A 21,500-nucleotide genomic window follows, 5' to 3' on the forward strand; every position below is an offset into this window, starting at 1 on the left:
CATCAAGAGCTGTCACGTTTTGATATCCCCTCTACTGGCGCGTTATTTCCAGCCGTTAGCAGCTTCCTCAGGAGTTATTTCTAAGTTAGCCAAATACCAGGTTAAGTAAGGTAAGCTAGCCGTTAGCCCGCCGTTTAATTCGCGTCTATTTTCTCGGTAACAGCGTACTGCAAATGTTAACCATGAGCTAATGTCCTGACTGGAAATGTGTCCTAATGTTGAAGGTGCCTTTTAAAATACGTTTCTCACATGCTCCAGAGCTGCAGTGACTCTAAGTGACAGGCTTCCTCCATTGTGGGCTCTGCCGTTACTACTCCTGTCAGCCAGGCGAGGCGGTTCGCAATGACCACAGTGAGGTTTGACAAGGACGAGCGCAGGTGCATTGTGGGAAATGAAGTCTCAGTGAGGTGCGGCACGCTTGGATAGGTCAGTTAGAGGGGCGTGAGTAGGGGAGCCACTTAGCAGGCAGTGGGCCTTCTGCAGTTTCTTGCTAGAGATACAGGGTCTGTTACTATCACACACAGCTAGATAACAGAAGATGGTATCATACTGTGTTAAACTTTAATGACAAATTTACAAACTAAAAATAAAGCATGTGTAAGGCATTCAAAACATGTACAATTTGGCCCTGCCAACACAGGAAATAAGTCACCACGTTACAGAGCAGTTGCATAGCAGCAAATGCACTCATACAACATTTTACAAAAACACTTAAAAAAAAAAGTTTTACATAAATAATAAAAACGCATACAACAGCACTACAAAGGCCTTTTTGTACTTATACTGGAAAACACTTTCAAATCTTGCAAAAGCATCGTGACTGGTCGTGTGTTGATTCACACTGCCTGAAGTGCTTTTCAGCAAATGTACTGTACAAATATGCCTCACTAAGAGAGTATTTGCTTCTACTATGTTTATATGTTAGATATAAACATGACAGGATTACATTTTAGCCAAAATTGCACTCAGGGAGACATATTTAAGTGTTTGTGGCAAGTAGAACAGGGCCAATGTTGCTGGTTCAAATGTGAAATGTGGGCAGATTTTAGCTGGGCTACCACTAAAACAGGGATAGATTGTGGGTAAGATTAAACCCATTTACATCTGTTGTGTTTACAGACCTCAAAGAAAACCCTAGGGCCACAGGTTGTTGTAACTTTTTGTTGACATACCTCAAATTAAATTGCTGGTTAAAAAAACTCATCTTGAAGCCTCGAGTCTCACTATCTTTGCATTTTCAAACCTGACAAGACAAAAGAGGGGTGGGCTCACTGAGATAACAAGGGTCAGGGCGCCTGCCACACCCTAAAGCACACCCTTCTTTATCCCTCTTCATGCATTTAATGGCCACATGTTTTCAACCAGATGTGAAACTAAAGCTGAAGGCTTTTCTTCATATGCTTTCAAATGTTTTTTGTCTTACTTCAGCTAGCTAGGCTACTGGCTATCAGTACTACTAACAAAGTATCAAACATGGTATCTTAAACCTGGATTAATTTTAATGGAGGCATCGCCTGTGCCTACAAAAATACTATCCTATAGTCCTATAGAAGTCGAAAATGGAAAAAGAACAACAATCTTGACTTTTATAAACCATAAACTGATGATTTTATGGGCTCTGTCACATATTTTGGGACATACTGAATAAAAAACTCAGTCTATTTTGTAAATTTTGGTCATCATAAGTGTCAGAAACGAAGATTATTCAAGATAATCTCATTAGCTATACAACTGTGATATATTGCCAGTAAGCACGTGCTGTCACAGTTCCCTCCCTCACTCATCACGTCTGATTTCAAAACATCAAGATGGTGATGGCAAAAACTCTCAGCTTGAGGCATCAAAACAGGGCTTCACAAATCACTGAGTGACATCATGGTAGCGACAGCCATCTTTTATACTGTCTATGGCTATTGATTGTTGTACTTTAGTGGTTAAGTAGCTAACTAACAAGCTATTTTATTTTTTCATACAAATATGGAAGAAAGACTGACATCACCAGCGTCTCTCCTTCATCATGTGGCTGCATGCAATGGCAGTTGATGGTTAAGCCTCACCTAAACCTCTGCCGGGAAATGAAATCACAGTGGGCGGGACTGAATGTCTGCTATTAAACCCCCACCCCATCCCTGCAAGGTGTGTTGAACATTCCTTGCGAACCTTCTGCAGTGGTGCTGTGCTCCACTTTCAGTTGGTAAGGCTGCCATGTTTGCCGGTCCACAGCTCCCGAAGCTCCACCTGACATCCCAGATCTCTCAGGGCCGCCTTGCCTACATCACCGCAGTCTTGATGGTTCTGCAGCGCCTGGGCTATCAGCGCTTCTGCTCCCATCTCCAAGATTGGCTGGCTGAAATTACGCATTCGTGCAACCAGATTTCTGAGCACCATACACCCTTGTTTCTGTAAAGAGCAGAACACCAAACGTGAATCACAGTCACAAAGACTCCAGATCCCGGGGAGCATATTGTTCACTGATGACATGATCTTACCTGCACGTTCACCACATCGGTATGAGACTTCATAGCCTGCAGGGCAGCCAAGGCACCTCCATTCTCCATGATGACCGTGCAGTTGTTGGGTTTACGTAGAGCAAGGACAGAGAGGCATGCACAAGCCTGCTCGCACACCTATGGCAGAAAGTGAGCACAATCTTAGAACATCTTAGAGGATTCTTTCAGTCAGTGTATCCCTCATTTGTGTGTTTGTTTGTTTCAATGCACAGAGACCAATTTAGCATGATTTAACATGTAGGTACAACAGTGACACTCACAGCAGAGTTGCTCATGTGCCTGTTCATGGCGATGACAATGAGCTGAACTCCACCGGCATTAACAACAGCGTCTTTCACGTCATCATTTCCTGCTATGGCTCGGATCGCGCTAAGGACCTGCCGAACCAGCTCCTGTGGGAAGACAAACACTTCAGCGAAAAAACAAACAAACCTGGACTCGATCCTCATCACGATCTTTGCTTCTTGTACGTTACCGCTGACTCATAGCTGTCTGCGAGCAAAGTCATCATGAGTTTTAATCCGCCCATATCACAGATGTCTTGACAGAACTCATTGCGTACAGCCAGACGGGATAAAGTCGCACACAGCTCACTCAAAACAGAAGTGTTGCCAAGGTGAGCTGTATGGAAGATATCCAAGAAATCGAAATTATTTAAGTGTACCAGCAAATACAAAGCGACTAGAAAGCGCAGAAGCTAAATCTATATTGATATGATCAGCTGGCCTTACCTTTGGCAGCCTCAATCAACACCTTCAGTCCGCTGTGTTCAAGAACAATACTCTTGGCGTGTTCATGAGCGTGCCCAAACGTAACCCGCACGTCATCATCAAAGGTCATGACTCGGAGAGTTGCGCAGGCCTCCTTAACCATCTCCGCACATTCACCGTGCTGTGTGATGGCACCAGTGAGCAGCGGCAGGACGCCGCCTTTGACAAAATCCTGCCTGTTCTGTTCGTGCTTTAAACAGCAGTGCCGCACGGCACTGATGGCGACCCGTGTCACAGAAGAGTCTGCCTGGTACTTCTTAAGGACATCCAATAGGAACTGCCGGCCCTCTGCATCCAGCAAGTCTGGCTGTCCATCCATCAGCGCGGCCAGAGCAGACAGCGCAGCTAATGCTGCTTCCTGCTCCCCCGTGCTCTTTTTGCAGTAGGACAGGATGACGGGGTAGGCGTCTTTCTGGGCAGCGAGGTACCGCTGGGCAAATCCCAGTGAGCACTGCTCAGTGAAGCTTTTTAGGTCTGCTGTCACACCAGCAGAGTCTTTTCCAATTCGGAGGGACTCCAACGCCTGAAATGATTAAAAAAAATAAATAAATTTAATTTTAATTTTTAATATAGATAAAATTTTGCAATAAGCATTCTCTTTTCAGGAAAACAGATCAAGACTCACCTGTAGGACCTCGTGTGTCTGCTCTTCTTGACTGTCAGCCGATGATAATGTTGGGACAGCTTTCACTATGCAACTGAGGTCCACACCTGCATTAACACATACGATTAGAATTAATGCTGTGACTCACAGCACAACATGAAGTTCACAAAAAAAGGGTCCAAAGGTCAATACAACTTCTTTAATGACCATTTTAACATCTCAGAAGCGGCAGTAACAACAAAAAAAGCTATTGTAATTATCAGAGTGCCAGTGCACTCTCTTCTTCATATTTGACGGGGCTGGAGCCTTTCACAGGTCTCGCTGGGCGAGAAGTGGACTAACCTTATGTGTTAATTGTTATTCAAGACAGAGGCTTCAAGCTGATTAAAGTAAGGAGAAGGAATAAATTACTTTTTAGTACCTATTGCTTTCCCAACATTCCCAAAATGTCTTTACTGTAGCTTCTGTTAGAAGCAGCAAACCTCAGCCACGGGATCGATATATGAAGATTTGTTTAAAAAAAGAAAAAAAGCTTTGTATCAGTGCTTTGTGCGCATTTGATTGAGAAATAGGTGAATTCATAAAGTTAATCTGTCATTATCTTTAAAAAATAAGGAAAGTTAAACTCCAACTTCCTCCCACAGTCCAAAGGCATGGAGTTAGTGGGGTTGGATTAATTGGTGATTCTAAATTTGTCATAGGTGTTAATGTGAAGATGAATAGTAGAATCTCTCTCTCTCTCTGTGTTAGTCCTAAAACAGACTGGCGACCTGTCCAGCGTGTACCCTGCCTCCCGCACTATGGTAAGCTGGGATAGGTTCCAGCCCGGGGGGACAGATAGATGGATGGAGCGACGGACAGACAGATGGCAAAAGCAAATGGAGAGGGTCACTGTGGGGTCAGGAGGGACAGCAGCAGTAAAAGTAAATTATAGCTGATTAAAGTCTGAAGAGAAAAGAAGCCAACTGATCCAGTTATGAAGAGTTTGCTACTTTATTGAGGATTGTGGCAGTGGGATATAGTTTGTAGCTTGGCTGTAAGAGGGAAAGGGATGGGATGGTTGAATGCATGGCACACTTGCATTTGCTAAATACTCTCTTTCCCTACATGGTAAGTGCAGGGGTGCCAGAGGACGAGAGAACAGAGCAAAGCACAGAAACAATAATGCTCTGAATCTGGGCAGCTGGTTGAGCAAACGTTTTTTCTTTTGTGCTTGATAATAAAGAAGTCTGTGTGTGTGCTCTGTGTGTGTGTGTACAGTCTTCCCTCTCTGTTACTGAGGAGAACCAGCTACAAAGACATATTCATGAGAATGAAACTTGAACAGACTGAAAAGGAAAAAGACAAAGGGATGTTGCTTCTTTTTTTACAAGCACACAAATAAAGCAAGACCAGTTTAAGACTGCATACCTTTGCTACCTACACACCATGCATGAACTGGCTTCCTTTTCTGCCTTTCAGTTCTATTTGTTACTGCTCCCCCACACCTACCCCTAGACCTTATTTGTGGGGATGTAACAGTGTACTTGTCCAGACATGTTGCAAAATGTTCAGTTTTGCTCTCACAATGCAAATCGAATCCAAAACTTTGATTTTAGGCCAAGATCCAACTCTCCTAAAAATTTTCATGCCAATCCTTTCATAAGTTTTGAGTAATACAGTGACCAAACAGACAAACTGAACTAATCATAAAACCACAGTGAAAGAGGTAAAAGAATGGTTACACAAATCAAAAACAGAGATTAATCTAGATTTGGCCGGTCAAAAATCAGAGTTTTATGATCTGGACCATTTCTAATGCTGCTGATGTGGAAAAACTGCAACATTCTTTACTTTGGATTTTTGCAAACAGACTAAAAATTCACAGTGCACAGTGCAGTAAACAGGGAATCTGTTTATCAGCATAGTAAGTTCAGCTTCCCATGAAGGATCAAGGCTAGAGTTGTCAAACATTAAGTCCAGGGCCCAGAATCAAATGTGTAGTGAAACTCCTTTAAAATAATAGAAAAAGCTGTATCAATGGTCCAGCACACTTAAGATCAAAGTGGGCTGTATGCGGCCTGCAATGTACAATGAGTTTGACATTCCTGATCTCAGCTAACATCTGCATGCATACAAATAACATGACATGTTACAGATGTTAGAATATAAGGCAACACTTTAAAGTAAAGGAATTTTAACGTAAAACAAAATCAAATGTGACAGAACCAAAAAAATAAAGGACACATGTTTCATGAGCACTTTACATCTTCTTCTTCCTCCTCCTCCTCTTCTTTTGGCTGCTCTCTTTAGCCGTTGCCACAGGGCATTGTCTGCCTCCATCTCACCCTATCGCTGGCATCCTTCTCTGTCACGCCAACCTTCTGTGTATCCTCGTTCACTACATTCATCTACACTACAACCTTCTGTGTGGTCTTCCTCCTGAGCACTGCACATGCTCATGGCTCCAGTCTTCTGCAGCTTGACCATCAGTGATTTAATTTCAATAGACATGCAACTCTTACCTTGTCATTCGGCCTGAAGTTTATATCAATCTTAACCGACACGGTGTCACCCTGACAAAGTGTGTAACAGTCAGTGTACATTAACCAACTGTGACATTTACCTTGAGACTCAAACTGCTCCACAGCCTCCCTCAAAGCCTCGTCTGGGTCCATCTCAAACTCCTCCATGTTTTCCCTGACAGCAGCATCAAAGGTCTCCTGTGTGATTCTCCGTTTGGCCATTTTGCCTCGTTATCTTCAACTCTGAAATTAAATGCAACAACGAAGTGAAGCCTCAGCAGTGTTGGGCGGATTCAGTCTCCACTAAGGTAGCTAATACCGACAGCTATTGTTGGCTAAAGCACATGAGCTCCATTCCCTGTTACTGTAGCCGGTGAAGTTTCCAGGGCAATCGTTAAATAAGACCCTTACTGTGGTATTTCTCGTTGTTTTCATTATTATTTTATATGAGCCGATTAAAAGTAATTCAGCCAAATGCTTTGGATATTACCTCCGCCCTGAAAGAGGATGCTTTCTCCGGTATCATGAATGAAGCGATCACAGTAACGCAGTTTTCGCTGTCGACTGTTTGGTACTATTCACAGAGAAGAGAAATTGTGCGGAAAAATGTACGTGAATAGCAAATTTCTCCAAATGTCCCACACAAATTTTTGCTCTTCTCAAACATAGTCTGAACAGCATAGGTTCCTCTCACAAATTACTTATTTACAATTACTACATTATATATCTTGAGAAGATGGCAGTAAATTATTCATATTATTTATATGTGATTATTTAACGTAACATGTATTATTTAGTGGATGATAAAAGGATTTGAAATTATATTTTCACTTTGACGAATACCCTTTCAAAATAAAGGAGGCAATTTCAATTATTTATAAAAGTAACTTGTCAAAAAACTAAATGATGGAAAATTGTTCTTTCTGTTTGAATATTGTATCCACGTCAAGCAAGTTTAACAGATAGGTTTACAACATACTAAATATGTTCTTGTTTGGCGTGTCCATATTGAAAAGCTACAACCGGAAGTCATTTTTCTTCGGACTAGCTCCTTGGCGCTATTACTCCGATTCATGCAAATGAAAGAGGTGGAACGCGCAGCTGGGGCAAGCTGAATCTGGGGACGTTGTCCCAACGGTAAATTGTTGTTTTTATCCCCGGACGACTTGGGATGGCAGCGAGCACAGAGGCCCCGGAGCCTTGGTATCTGGCTCTGCTGGGCTTTGCGGAACATTTTCGCACGTCGAGTCCTCCAAAGATCCGGCTCTGCGTCCACTGTCTGCAAGCAGTGTTTCAGTTCAAGCCGCCCCCGAGGGTCGAGGCCCGGACTCACCTCCAGCTGGGCTCGGTGCTGTACCGCCACACAAAGAACGGCGAGCTGGCCCAGAGTCACCTGGAGAAAGCGGTGAGCAGCACTGATGATCAGTACTAGAAACACCTCCACCACCGTTTTATGATCACTGCACCACCCAGGGTCCACCGTGCTCTCACTGATGATGTTTCCTTTTTTTTCTTCCTTAGTGGTTCATATCACAGCAGATATCCTTTTTCATGTGCAGTATTAAAACCCATGCAACCCGTTTTTGGTTTTTTTTTTTTTATAAGTTGTGCCACTTAAGCATCTCCTTAAAACCAGGTGAGTTTTCACATTGTAGGTTGCATCTTTAACAACACCTATCAGATCTCTCAGTTTGAAGATGTCAAGTTTGAGGCAGCGAGTATTCTCTCCGAGTTTTACTGTCAACAGGTATGTACATCCATGTTCTCATCATCTTCCCTGTTTGTAAAAAAAAAAAACAATGCTTGGACAAACTTTAGCAGAGGTGCATTTGTTTATTTTATTGGGTTTTGCGCGCAGTGACGTCATACTCACTGCTGTACCGCTGAGTCACGTGCAAGCCTTGTGTTCGGAACTCAGAGATAACAACCTGAAAAACCTCTGGCCAATAATCTGAATGAATAAAATGCATGCTCTCATGCATGTGTGTTTGTGTATATATAACTGTCTGTGTGCCATGTTGATGTCATGTCAGCGTCCTCTCTTGTCTACTCTGTTCTGTACACTGAGAGCAAAGAAATAACTGGAGCTTAATTCTTTGTCCGTGTACACATAGTTGATCAATAAAGCTCATTCCAATTAGATTGTGACTTAAATTCAAGAGAAAATGAATTCAGATTCTCTTTCAATTACTTATTTGCTTCTTTCTCCAAGAACTTGGTGGACTCTGCAAAGCCGGTGCTGCGGAAGGCCATCCAGATCTCCCAGCAAACTCCCTACTGGCACTGCAGGCTGCTTTTTCAGCTGGCAGTAAGAAACATCTCAACATTACAAACCTACTTGTGCCTGTTATGTTAATTTGAAGCGTGGCTGATGTATGAGCGCAATGTTGTTCTGTCTCCTTCAGCAACTGCACGCACTGGAGAAAGATTTGGTGTCCGCCTGTGACCTATTAGGAGTCGGAGCAGAGTACGCAAGAGTCATGGGATCAGAATACACGAGGTAAACGGGTCAGATTTCTGTTTTCTGAGTGAGATAAGTGATTCATCCGCGGTCATGCATTGACTCACGTTAAGTTTGTTCTTTCATTTTCCCACAGAGCCCTCTTCTTGTTAAGCAAAGGAATGGTAAGCTTAAATCATTCTCCTCTAACTAAAAGCGCTCGATGTGTTAACTTGTGTTGTTTTCTGATTATGCAGCTTCGTAATGTGTGTTTGTGGCCCTGTAGCTACTGCTGATGGAGAGGAAGCTGAGCGAGGTCCACCCGCTGCTGACACTATGTGGGACCATTGTGGAGAACTGGCAGGGAAACCCCATTCAGAAGGAGTCGCTGAGAGTTTTCTTCCTGGTATTGCAGGTTACACACTACCTGGATGCTGGACAGGTATGCCCGTGGGTCAAAACCGGCTCTAAATAGATACGTTATTGTTGAAGTTTCATAAAAATGTAAGAAACATCTATTTTAAATAAAGTTTTTTTTAACCCCATAACTTGTGCCAGATATCAAATATAAATCTGTATGCTTTTACATTATGCTAAAATGATGCTCAGAGCAAAGTTAAAGCTGCAGTGTGTAAAATCTCACCACTAGATGTCAGTAGATTGCAGATTGGGGATAACTAAGTTCTGTCTTCTTATCCATCCCAATTCAAATGCGTGGTTCCAGTGACGGTGGCCGCTGTAGGGCAAACAACTCTCACCTCCGCTCATCTGTTATGAGTGTAGGCTGTCTGTCCGCTGTTTACCTCAGATATCAATATGTGTCCACATCTATTTAGTGTATTGGAGGCTGTGAAGCTTTGTAAAAGGAGTCCGATATTGGCTGTTGAGTCAGTGAAGCTCAGTTCTGTTCGATAACAGCATTACTGTGATGAGTTGTTGAGGATATGCTGAACTTTTCTGTCAGTAAACGCTGCTCTATTTGCTGTTGTTAGCCAGCACTGGTGAAACTTTCGTTAAAGTGGGTCTAACATTGCTGGGCTCTGATGTTTGGTGAATAAATCCTCATGTGGTGAGAGAGTGTAATCAGTTTATCACAGGAAAAGGGGGATTTTCAGGACACTCGAGCCTGGGAATAATGTTAGCTTATAACCAGCTGCTGATGTTGTTTAGCCGTCTTATTGTCAGCTACCTGGAGATAAGATGCTTGTGTGCGTTTTTTGTGTGTTAGAGCCCTGACTTCAGTTCATAGATGAGGCTTCCGGTGTTGAGGAGGTTTTATCTAGATGCCGGTGGGTTATCTCTTTCCTTCATGCTTTCACTTCTTCGGTGACGGGGCCCCTTCTCTGACGAGAAAACACATTTATGATTCTTCATATCTGCAGTCTGGAAGTGCAGGCACGATTTGCTTCCACGTCACAGGAACGGCTACGACTTCTCTTCTCCCTGACCTTTGGTGTCCTACTTATGCGGCTGGTCTCTAGCCACATACATAAAACTGGATTTGGTGAAAGGCCCGCTGTATTTAAGATTAAAGGGTAACATGTCAGCTTCTACTCACTGGTGCCTGCTCCTACTTATTTTTAATGGATTAATTCTCAAGTTATGAGAATGCATACATTTGTTGGAAGGCATATTTACACACTAATCACTGTATAAAAAGAGTATTCAATTTTATTTTTTCTTTTAAATGACCGACTGTAACCTTCAAAGTGTCTGTGCATGTGTCGGATTCAGGTAAAGAGCGTGAAGCCCTGTCTGAAGCAGCTGCAGCAGTGCATCCAGACCATCTCCACTCTCCATGACGATGAGATCCTTCCCACTAATCCAGCAGCCCTTTTCCACTGGCTGCCCAAGGAGCACATGTGTGTGCTTGTGTATCTGGTGAGACGCTTTTACTGACACACAGCTTGCGAAAGACTGAAAGTATAGTGCAAAAGCAGATAACGTTTTGTGTAATATCGCTTGTTTGTTTTTGTCTGAAAAGGTGACTGTGATGCACTCCATGCAGGCGGGATACTTGGAGAAAGCACAGAAGTACACAGACAAGGCGCTCATGCAGCTGGAGAAGCTGAAGAGTAAGTTTGATGGCGTACACTCGCTTATTATTTCCTACTTGATGATGGTGTTAATCAATCACCTCCGATTTGTGTGCTCAAAGTGCTGGACAGCAGTCCCATCCTGTCCACGTTTCAAGTCATCCTGCTGGAGCATATCATCATGTGCCGGCTGGTCACTGGACACAAGGCCACAGCTTTACAAGAAGTGAGTCACCAGCTGTAGAGATTTTATCCTTGCGTTGTCAGATGAATGATTCTGGATAAAAGCATCGATTCTGTGACATTAACTTTGGAGATTCTCAGCAGTTTGCAGTTGTAGCTTAAGATTGCAATGGTTTGTGTTCAGATTTCTCAGGTTTGCCAGCTGTGCCAGCAGTCACCCAGGCTGTTTACCAACCACGCAGCCCAGCTTCATACACTCCTGGTAAGTCTGCAGTCAAAGAAAATGCACATGAGCAGCAGCTGTGAGCACTTCTATGAAAGCAGAGGTTTTGGTAGCTTCATGGTCTGGAGCATTCAGGTGTGTTTTAACACAGCACGAAGAAGGAAGGACATCAGCAGTGATGTTAAAGGAACAATTTTTGCTACCCATCAGTCTGGGAAGTGAGTCTCTGAAGTTCATTCTACACTGAGGATGATTATTCACCCCAAGGTCAGAGCGTGTACTGCTCAGAGAAACTGCAGAAATACTCAAGAGCTACATCTCAGACTGCAAACCTCAGTTGGCACATTAGAAAACTGTATACCAAAGTATTATAGAGTCAGATGTGAAGCCATCTGCCACACAGATAAAGGTTGGCTGACAGTGAGTCATGCAGTGGGACAATGATACCAAGCACAGCAGAAAACCTACAACAGTGGCCGAGTCAAAGTCCAGACTTTAACCCGACTGAAAGTCTGTGGTGGGACCTTAAGAGAGCTGTGCATAAGTGAATGCTCACAAACTTCCACAAGATGAAGCAACGTTGTGAAGAAGACTGGGTTAAAATTCCTCCAAAGCAACACGGGAGATTGAGGTCATACAGAAAATGTTCACTTCAAGTTATTACTGCTAGAAGTGCTTCTACAAGCTATTGAATCATTAGGTGTACTTAGTTTTTCACACACTGGTTCTGGATTTTGACTCCATCATCTTTGCTGCTGATCACAAACCTGATTAAGGACCAGATGGTTCTTTTATTTTTTTTATGTCTGATATGTAAAATGTCAGCTTTGAAACTGCGTACGTTCTTTTTTACATGACTGATGATACAAAGCTTTATGGAAAATATGACATTCAGTACATTTCAGAAGACTGATGCTATAAAAAGAAGTTCAGCAGAAGTATTTACATTGGTCCCTGGTGCAAGTACAACCTTCCCATTTAAGATCTGTACTTTTTCAAGGTTTCAGTTAAATCCCAATGAAATGTGTCACATAAGTGTGCACTTTTGGTTGATGTTCTATAGCTTATGGTTCTGTTCAAGTGCCTCTCTAACTGCTCGCTTACTGTTTACAAACTACAACTGTCTCATTTAAAATGAAGCATTCACTCCTGTTTTCTCTTCTTGTGTCTCAGGGCCTGTACTGTATCTCAGTGAACTGCATGGACAATGCTGAAGCCCAGTTCACTGCAGCTCTGCAGGTGAGTTTCGTCATCACCATCAGCTCCGGATTTGTTTGTCCTTTCATTTCTTTTTAGATCCCAAGTCCCAGGTGCATTGTGAACTCGCCATGAACTCTTCGGGTTATCCAGATACTGGAAACCCGGTAGGATACCAAACATCTGTTTGTATCAGTTCATGCACGGCTAACGTTTTTTACACAGTGACCGTCTGTCAGCAATGACTGTAGTTTTATTATTTTTTGGCTCTGTGGTGTTCAGATAGCTCTGTGCTGTCAGTGAGTCCCTGTGTCTCTTTCCTCTGTTAGATGACGACACATCAGGAACTGTGGACGTTCATTGTGACAAACCTGGCAAGCGTCTACATTCGGGAAGGGAACAGACATCAAGAGGTTTGAAAGTTTCTGCTTTATCTAGTATTTAAATTATTTTTTAAAATAAATGTTTGCCTCCTTTGGTTTAAATTCCTTTTTTTGTGTGTGTGTTTGTGTTTTTTTTTTGTTTTTTTTAATTAACAGCTGTATAGCCTTTTAGAGAGGATTAACCCTGATCACAACTTTCCTGTCAGGTAACTATTGAGGCTGCATAGACAAACACATCGTGCAGATTTGTTACTTTTTTGGCATTTTTTATTGTTTTAAAATAAAATAACTTTGACTTTTTCAGCTCTCATTGCCTTCGAGCTGCAGCGTTTTACATCAGAGGGCTCCTGTCTTTCTTTCAGGGACGTTACAACGAGGCTAAGTAAGTTACTTTTTTAATATTCTGTCCTTGTTGTTTGGGATGAGGGAGATTATCATGAAAATTTATATCAACAGGAGATTTCTAAGGGAGACTCTGAAGATGTCTAATGCAGAGGATCTAAACAGGCTGACGGCCTGCTCACTCGTCCTACTGGGCCACATCTTCTTTGTTCTAGGCAACCACAGGGTGAGACTGCAAACCACCGCATGTCCTGCACGTTAGACCACGCACGCTGTGGCACAGTTATTTTAGGGCTGCGGATGTGATCGCGACTTCATTTCGTTTTCCAGGAAAGTAACAACATGGTGGTTCCTGCCATGCAGCTGGCAAGCAAGATCCCAGACATGTCTGTGCAGCTCTGGTCTTCGGCACTTCTTAAAGGTACAGGTGTCACAGAGCCTTTCTTCAATTTTTGTGTTATGGTCAGTTTATGGGATAAAATTAATTTACCTAAGATGGGTCCAAATAGTTTGTAATCTCAAGAGGGGTTTTATGAGCTAAAATCCCTTTTAAGATTACAAACAACAAAATTGTGACAATATTTGGCCTGAAGGGGTCGCAATAGACAAGCGCTGTGTTTGGAGTAGTTCAACCTGAAGAATACATTCAGTTGTGAACCTTAAAGAAGTTATTATGAGAGATGATGTTTCAACTTAATTATTAAGTTTAGCTCATCAGGCTGAAGGACCAATGAGCTAGTGTCATGACACAGTGATTACCCAATGGGTCTTCACCCAAACTGCCCTAAAGGTCATGGTCATTTTGAGGGCCCCTTTCCATTTTCAGAGCATAACTGTCATGCACACTAGTCACACAGTCAGAGATTCTCCGTGCTGATAAATTGTGTACGCACAAAATGAGGAAAGGACTCCATGAAATGATGTGATAGCTTTGTCACATGTTTCATCATTTTAGTCATGATCATGGAGGGATCCTATTGGTCGACTCCCAGATTAGAAAGGTGTGGTATGGAGCTTCTTGTCACCGTTATGCTGACATCAGTAATGTGGTCAGTGACAAGTTCATATCTTCACATATTTTCATGATTTTTATGACCATAGTTACTTCTGACTATGTAGCCATAAACTTTGTGAACTCAAACATTTCTGTTTGCGAGCCTCCTCCACCTGCAGTGGGGTTTTATTCTCATTAGTCGGTGCAGTACAGCCAAGCAGTGTAAATGTCTCACTTTGTTTTTGAACACTACACAGTCCTGTGAGTAGTGTTTGAGCATGAGCTACTATGTGACTGCGCAAAACTCTCAAGCCACCTCTTATTTCATTATATTTTGCTCTGAAAATAGGAAACGAATGCAGTGGTTTATTGAAACATGTACAAATATAGATGGGAATACAGTATATAAAGCAAAAACAGAGTTTGTACACTTCTAACAAGCTTAAAAGTCCACATCTGGTATGACAATCTTTAATCATTAACACGGGCTGAACTGTCTAGGCAGCTTTCTTGTAATTTATTTAAGTAGTCTCCAGGAATATTTCTTTCCACTTCCTTGAAGGACATTCAAAGCTCTTCTTTGGATGTTTCTGCCTTTTGTTCTGTTCTCTGTGAAGATGATCCCACACTGCTTCAATATTGTTGATGTCTGGGTTTTTGGGAAGTCAGTCCATATCCACTGATATCCAGGCATGCTTTTATTTTATCGACAGTGTGTTTGGGATCGTCGTCATGCTGAAAAATGAAGCCTTTGGCAGTTTAGTGCTTTTATTTCATGGTGTATCCGAATCTGATGGTACAGCTGAATTCATAATTCCATCAATTTTGACTACATCCCCAATGCCAGTGGCTGAAAAGGAAGCTAAAACATGACAGAGCCTCCACCGTGTTTTACAGCTGGCTGTAAACACTCACTGTTGTACCTCTCTCCTCACCTCATCCACACAAATCGATAAAAATTTAAATCTCTCCATAAAATCTTCGCCACTGATTGTCAGTCCAGCTCTTGTGTAGTTTGGCATACCTCAGCCTTTCCTCCTTGTTTCCCTTCCTTAAGAATGGCTTTTTGACAGCCACCCCTTCTACTGAGACCATTTCTGATGAGGCTTCACTGAACAGTAGATGGATCAGCTGAAGATCCAGATGCATCTCTCAGGTCTTTACTGAATTCTTTCCTACTTCTTAAGGATATTACTTTCAGATTCTGTTCATCTGCTGTAGATAGTTTTAGTCTTGCAACTTGTTCCTCCACTTGTCCAGTGTCCTCAACTTTTTTAAGAACACACTGCACACCAAGTTGAGATATGCCAAGTTTTTATCTAACAGCTTTTTCAGAATCACCTTGTTATTGCAAAAATATCTTATGCCTGTCAAACCGGAGTTTTTTTGTTTGTTTTGTTTTGTCTTAAGGTACTTTGGTCCCTAAAGATACGGTTTAAAATTGGTTCTTTGTGCAGTTTTCTGTTATGTGTATACACAACACTGGTTCATCCCTCATCCCCATCCCCTTCATCCCAAGTTTTTTTTTGTTTGTTTTATCCTTGAGTGATTCAAAGGTCAGTGTTAAGTGGCATAACAAAAAAAAACAAACACATTAGCCTGAAAATGGTCGGATACAAGGAATGGCCTAAAAAATGAGTGAAAAAGCAGCCAATGACCAAAGAAGAGCTCTGAAAGACCTTCAGAAAGCTTGAACAACTATTGCTCAAGAGCACTTTATGAAACTACAAGAATGTCTGGCTCCTTAGAAGAAAACATAAAGCAATGAGAGGTGACTCGAGACTTTTCACGGTACTCTGTTGATGGGCCACCTCTTATCTAGCCCATCCCCCTTATAGCACCATAATAGTTAACAGTTAGTTAGCTTATTTTCAGCAACAACAAAAAGAAAAAAACAGAACATTGTAACTTTGATGAATATGGTATTTATTGGGGGATTCTCTTATTTGACAGCTTTAGCTTGGTGTAATGGATAACCCAGTGGTTGATAATTAACAGTAATTTGTTTATTTTAGTCAAAATTCATGATGTGATTATGATAAATAAACTCCATGGCTCCACGGCTACAGCACAGTGCAAAATACTTGTTACGTTTCTTTGAACTACATTGTTATTTTTGGCCAAGTGAACATACTAAGAACACACCATCGCCTTCCTGGCACAGTTGTCGCTCCCTTCGAATAACAAAAGCGCTTTTTGATTTCCAGCTGATCATTTTGCACCAGTATTCGGTTCACGGTGAACGATCCCTTGCAGAAAGGGCAGTGATATGCATTTCTCAGCCTCAATAAATCACAGAGTAATGAAGCCACAACTGAATTAGAACTGAACGAAGCTTGGGGAAAAACAAGTGGGTGAAAAATCATTTAATCACAGTACACACACGCACACGTACGGCGCATTCTAGGTTTGGAAATGGTGTTTGGATCCAAAATAATTTAACAATCATCAGCATACACAATTAAATCTTTTCCCAGCAGATTTGAACAAGGCTTGTGGAAACACCATGGACGCCCACGAGGCCGCGCAGATGCATCAGAACTTCTCCCAGCAGCTCCTGCAGGACCACATCGCAGCCTGCAGCCTCCCTGAACACAACCTCATCAGTGTGAGCACATCATCAATCAGTCACACTATAAACAGTGAGTCACTCCACCCTGGTTGGGTTTTCAAAGGAACCTCTGTTTTGTGTTTCAGTGGACAGACGGCCTCCCTCCTGTGCAGTTCCAGCCTCAGAATGGACCCACGACCAGCCTGGGCAGCCTACTCTGAGAACTCGATGCCACAGACAAAATGAGAGACAGAGCAGCTGCTGCAGACAAAACGGTTAAAGAAAGCTGGGGTGTCTGAAAGTAGAAGCAGCTGATAAAAGGGTAAAAAAAAAAAAAGAGCGAGAGAGAGAAAGGAGGAGTAATGAATTTAAGGGAAAAAATGAGGCACACTGCACTGTGTCATTTGGCAGACTTCCATTTGGTGCTTTCCTTCATCTTTTTGGGGCACTGGGGCATCACAGCTGGGTTTGGCTGGGTTAAAGTGCCCCTGTTGTGGTTCTTTATAGGCTCATACTCACTAGAAAAATTTTTCACACATTCATGTTTTTTTACACTGTACACTGCAGCGGTGCCACTTTTCACCCACTGTCTGAAACACTCGGTTTTAAAAGCCCTTTGCCTACCGACTTTGCCTGCCTTTTACCTTCTTTCTGAAATTTACCTGAAACCACAACACTGCCGTGCTTTTAGCCAATGTGAACAGTGACTTTTATCGAACAGCGATTTTAGCAGCAGAGAGCAACGGGAGGAAAGATGGTTTCAAAGTGATGGCTAGTTTGCTTTAGTCGTACTGAGGTGGGTTTGTGTGAAGAGCTGTAAATGAGTTTTGTTTGGGGTGTTAGAACAGGCAGTACATGTGAATGAAGAGAGCTGGAGAGAACAAGCAGACAGTACTATTAGCCACACAGCATACAAACACTAAGCTTATAGAGATTTTCCTCATGTTGTGGGGACATTGCAGTAACTCTCAGGGTGTATGAAGACCACCTGATACATTTTTAAGTTAGCAGAAGTGGATCCAGAATAACAGCTGACTGCATCTGGATTTAATCCGCTCTTTAATCTTTGTCTGTGGGTGTGTCACACTAGTCGTCATGCATGCGTGCATTGTGTTATACACAGTGAGGTAGAAAGCCTGGACTGTAAACGGGCGTTTCAGGAAGTTCTGTTATTGAGAATAACTCCAGTTTGACACTAACGTTGGTCTTTGTAACTTTGCGAGGCTTTTAACTCCATTAAAGCATAACAGAGTCACTTTGAATGTTTTCAGAAAACATTGGGTTCTTTTAAATACCTCAAAAAATAATGGAAGTGAGTGAGTACTGTGTGTTGCTGCTAACACAGGCTAGTATAAAAACAGTGTGTGTGGCTTTTTTCTGAGCAACAGACTCCACTGAGCACACCTGTGATGCCCACCACCTGACCTGTTTCTTTCTGTATGAAACAAAAGATCTGCAGTTTTGTTGAACTTTTCTTTTAAATTCACCTGCGTTGTTCCACGAACGTGACAGACGCAGCTCGTCTCTTAACCTTTGTTTCAAACCACCATGAATGTGTTCTTATATTAAGTCAAATAAAGCTTTTAGTTTTGAAGAGTTCGTTTTAAAGTCGAACCAGTGGCCATACAGATGCGTTTAGTTTGTCGTTGTGCACAAGTTCAGTATTTGTCTCTTTAAAAGCACAGGATATATTTGGATACGCATTACAAAGCATACTATGTGTAATTATGTTAATGTTATGCAATGATATGTTTGATATGGCTTACTCGCTGAAAAGGATCAAATGTTTAAAGTTCTATGAAACGGCCAAACCAGCGGAGCATTTTGTAAACATCATAAGAACTTATTGAACGTTCAGTTGTATGTAAAGTGTAAAATGTGACTGTGATGTCACAAAAAAAGACTAATCTGACATCTTTTCACACTACAGTCTTGCAGACTAACTGAGCTTCCCTTTAGATTTTTGTCATTTCACTCTTACTGTGTATATCTCTATGCTGTGCACATTTTCTCCGGGTCAACAAACCAGTAATAAGAATAGCATTTCTACTAAAATAGAACCGACTGTTACCTCTTTGCACATGTGCCGTTTCACAATGAAACCTGTAAACGTTTTCAGAATTATACTGTTTTCAGTTATCACTTATCTCTTCCAGACGATCTCTTTATGTATCTATATTTAAATAACTTATTTATTTAAGGGTTTTTTTCTTTTTTGCCGACACAATTTATAATAGTTTTGATATATTATTATATAGCATGTAGGATATGATTTTTGAGTTCATGCTAAAGTAGGAAAAGATTTAATTAGTTAAGACAGTTTTACAAATGTATTTTAAAAATCAACTACTGAGTTTCGTCAGCTGCATAGTGATTATTGCGATAAAGCAAAGACGTTCGGTTGGTACGGTGTGGTTGCCATTTATTTTATTGGCATTTCACAGCATGTCATAAAAGGGAATGTTTAATTTCTGTTCGCCATGTTGTCATTTTCATGACTTAACTTTAACACTTGTATAACTTTTTTTTATGAATAAAGATTCTAAAGTTGAATGATTTGTTTGTTTTCACTGAATATGCTTCTACACTTGGATCCACTCTGAAACAACGTGCGGCACTGCAGCGAGGAGAAAGCCTGATAACTGTGTGTTCAGCACATATTGAGTGAAATAATACCTGCAGAGCCATACCAAAGATTTAGCTGTTTTAGCTTCTCCAGTAGAAGCACATACTCTGCATTACATCACATTGAACTGTGTGGGAAACCAGGCTGATTGTAATTGAATTATTTTGTCCACATGTTCAGTGCGTCCACTGGGTTTCATAATTCTTGTACATTATTTTAAAAAATGTCCAAAAAACACTGTTGATTTGTCAGTTTGAAGTCTGCATCGATTTATGCACGTCGCTTGAATGTGTTAAGAGCAGTCTTCACTTGCACTGCGTTGCCGCACAGTGATGTCTGTCCGCCTTTTAATTTCCTGGCATACAGATGGATCGTAGTGGAGGAAAATACACCAAAAAATGTGAAACCCAAAACTTTGTGCGTGACGTAAAGTCAAAGGGCTGTTTTGCAAAGAATTCTCCAAGTCCACACAGAAGTTAAGTTCAACCACAAGACCTGATTTTAATTATACAGCCTGTCTTCTAAAAGGGTTTGACGTTTTATGAACGCCTAAGATGATGTTTGATTAATGCAGCGGTTTCCGAGCTGTGGTGTAGGCCTAACGGCCAGTCCTGGGGAAGCATGGACAACCATGGGGCAGGGGCCGGGGGTGATGAGTGAAAATCAACCAGAAGAGTTTGTTAAAGCCACCATGCTGGAGTTTCTCTATGATTCAACTTGGATTTGTTCTTTTTCTTTTTCTTTTTTTTACTTGTGTGTGGAAATGACAAGTTTTTCTATCTTCTGGAGCCGGTTGACCATCTAAAGGCTGGGATAGTTTTATTTTTTTTAATAGAATTTATCTGTTTTAATCACCCAAACTGAAAAACTTTTAATAGAAAAATTGCAACCCCACTGTATGAAGATAAATTTAATAGGTACTATCTTCTAGTTTACTTCATTAGTAGGTTCAATAAACCTAACTATGATGGGTCACAGGTGACCAGGAGGTTAAGACATGCTTAAAAGACAGACATGAATCTTACATTTGATTAATTTAAGGAGAAACGGTTATGATGTGAAAAACTACAGTATATGCATCCTTATGTAGGAGTGAGAACAGTGAATAGAAAATAGTCATTTCACATTAAGCCTACTGCTGTACATAACTGCTGTATGTGTTAATAATATCTTTGCAGCGCATGAAAAGTGTGAATGACATCAGGACCACAAGGGAAGTGAAGACCATCACCTGCTCAGACAAAAAGCTAACAAAAGGTCTCGTGTTTCAGGTGTGGTGAAAGCTGGGTCCACTTTTAAAACCTCTTCATTTTGGTGAATGAGTTGCAGAAGATGTGAAAAGTGAAAATGTGTGCCACAACATATTCTCAAACCTCAGTACACAAAATTAAAAAGCTACACGTCCACCACTTTACACCTACAGCCCATCATTCACTCGGGATGATGAATTTGGAGCAGTTATTTTGAAAATCAGCCATCTGTCTTCTCTGCTGAGGTAAGGCATGCATGTGAGGTAGGACATGAAGGCACACCGGGGGCAGAGGGAGACAAGGTTTCACTGTTCAGTGAGCAGCCAGCCTGCAGAGTCCTGCCACAGAGGGAGACAGACACACACACATGCGTGCGCGCGGTGGAGACTCCATTACATTTTTATCACCGTGATTACGCCAAACTTTATCTGCGTAATCTGATTAGAGAACAGACAGTAATCATTCACACGTTAGAAAGATGGTGTAACATCAGCGCAGTTTAAAATGTAAACTGGTGAGGACCCTATAGCACCAGTGAAACCCCTAAAACATTGAATGAACACTTAATTGGTGTCAGGCTGAGTTGGTTTAATAGATCCCTTTCTTATAGGTGGTTATGTCTGATCGGCACGCCCGTAGACTCATTTTCCTCTTTAAAGACGCTTGAATTGATTTTTACGCAAGTTGGAGAAAGGCCAGCAGGGTGGGAATCATGAGTCCTTCAAAGCTTTTACAAATGAATTCACAGGAACAGCAAACATCTGCGCCTTGACTTCAAATTTATAACTTGTTTAATGTGAAAATGATCAAATAACTCCTGTGCGCTAAATGTGTGCATGAGTGTTAACTTGATGCGCAGTTGCCTTTGTCCGCGTTCAGAAAAAGCA

General features: G+C 41.7%; 2 protein-coding genes across 4 annotated transcripts; one reads left to right on the plus strand and one right to left on the minus strand.

Annotated features, from left to right (window-relative positions):
• Positions 1 to 545: 545 nt before the first annotated feature.
• Positions 546 to 7,012, minus strand: armc6 (armadillo repeat containing 6). The gene is made up of 8 exons (XM_006786613.3): positions 6,879 to 7,012; positions 6,490 to 6,631; positions 3,906 to 3,991; positions 3,242 to 3,803; positions 2,986 to 3,131; positions 2,771 to 2,902; positions 2,490 to 2,627; positions 546 to 2,400 (listed from the first exon to the last, which is right to left on the minus strand). The coding sequence occupies exons 2-8, from the start codon at positions 6,608 to 6,610 to the stop codon at positions 2,188 to 2,190; spliced, it is 1,398 nt and encodes a 465-aa protein (XP_006786676.2). The 5' UTR covers positions 6,611 to 6,631; positions 6,879 to 7,012; the 3' UTR covers positions 546 to 2,187.
• A 428-nt stretch (positions 7,013 to 7,440) lies between these two features.
• Positions 7,441 to 19,135, plus strand: mau2 (MAU2 sister chromatid cohesion factor). Of its 3 annotated transcripts, none has more exons than XM_087831702.1 (19): positions 7,441 to 7,793; positions 7,910 to 7,924; positions 8,067 to 8,135; positions 8,601 to 8,696; positions 8,794 to 8,888; positions 8,986 to 9,013; positions 9,115 to 9,270; positions 10,563 to 10,709; positions 10,813 to 10,903; positions 10,987 to 11,090; positions 11,232 to 11,309; positions 12,444 to 12,509; positions 12,797 to 12,880; positions 13,007 to 13,056; positions 13,155 to 13,232; positions 13,307 to 13,418; positions 13,523 to 13,613; positions 16,667 to 16,794; positions 16,884 to 19,135. In XM_087831702.1, exons 1-19 carry the CDS (start codon positions 7,560 to 7,562, stop codon positions 16,956 to 16,958), a joined length of 1,797 nt encoding a protein of 598 aa, XP_087687828.1. In that variant the 5' UTR covers positions 7,441 to 7,559; the 3' UTR covers positions 16,959 to 19,135. The 3 variants fall into 3 exon arrangements, with proteins under 3 accessions (XP_087687828.1, XP_087687829.1, XP_087687830.1); XM_087831703.1 differs by having other exon boundaries at positions 10,837 to 10,903; XM_087831704.1 differs by lacking the exons at positions 16,667 to 16,794; positions 16,884 to 19,135 and adding an exon at positions 15,244 to 15,330.
• Positions 19,136 to 21,500: the final 2,365 nt, after the last annotated feature.

Source organism: Neolamprologus brichardi, chromosome 18 (genome assembly GCF_056152115.1).
Source record: "Neolamprologus brichardi isolate AB-2024 chromosome 18, ASM5615211v1, whole genome shotgun sequence".
In the NCBI taxonomy this organism is placed as follows: Eukaryota; Metazoa; Chordata; class Actinopteri; order Cichliformes; family Cichlidae; genus Neolamprologus; species Neolamprologus brichardi.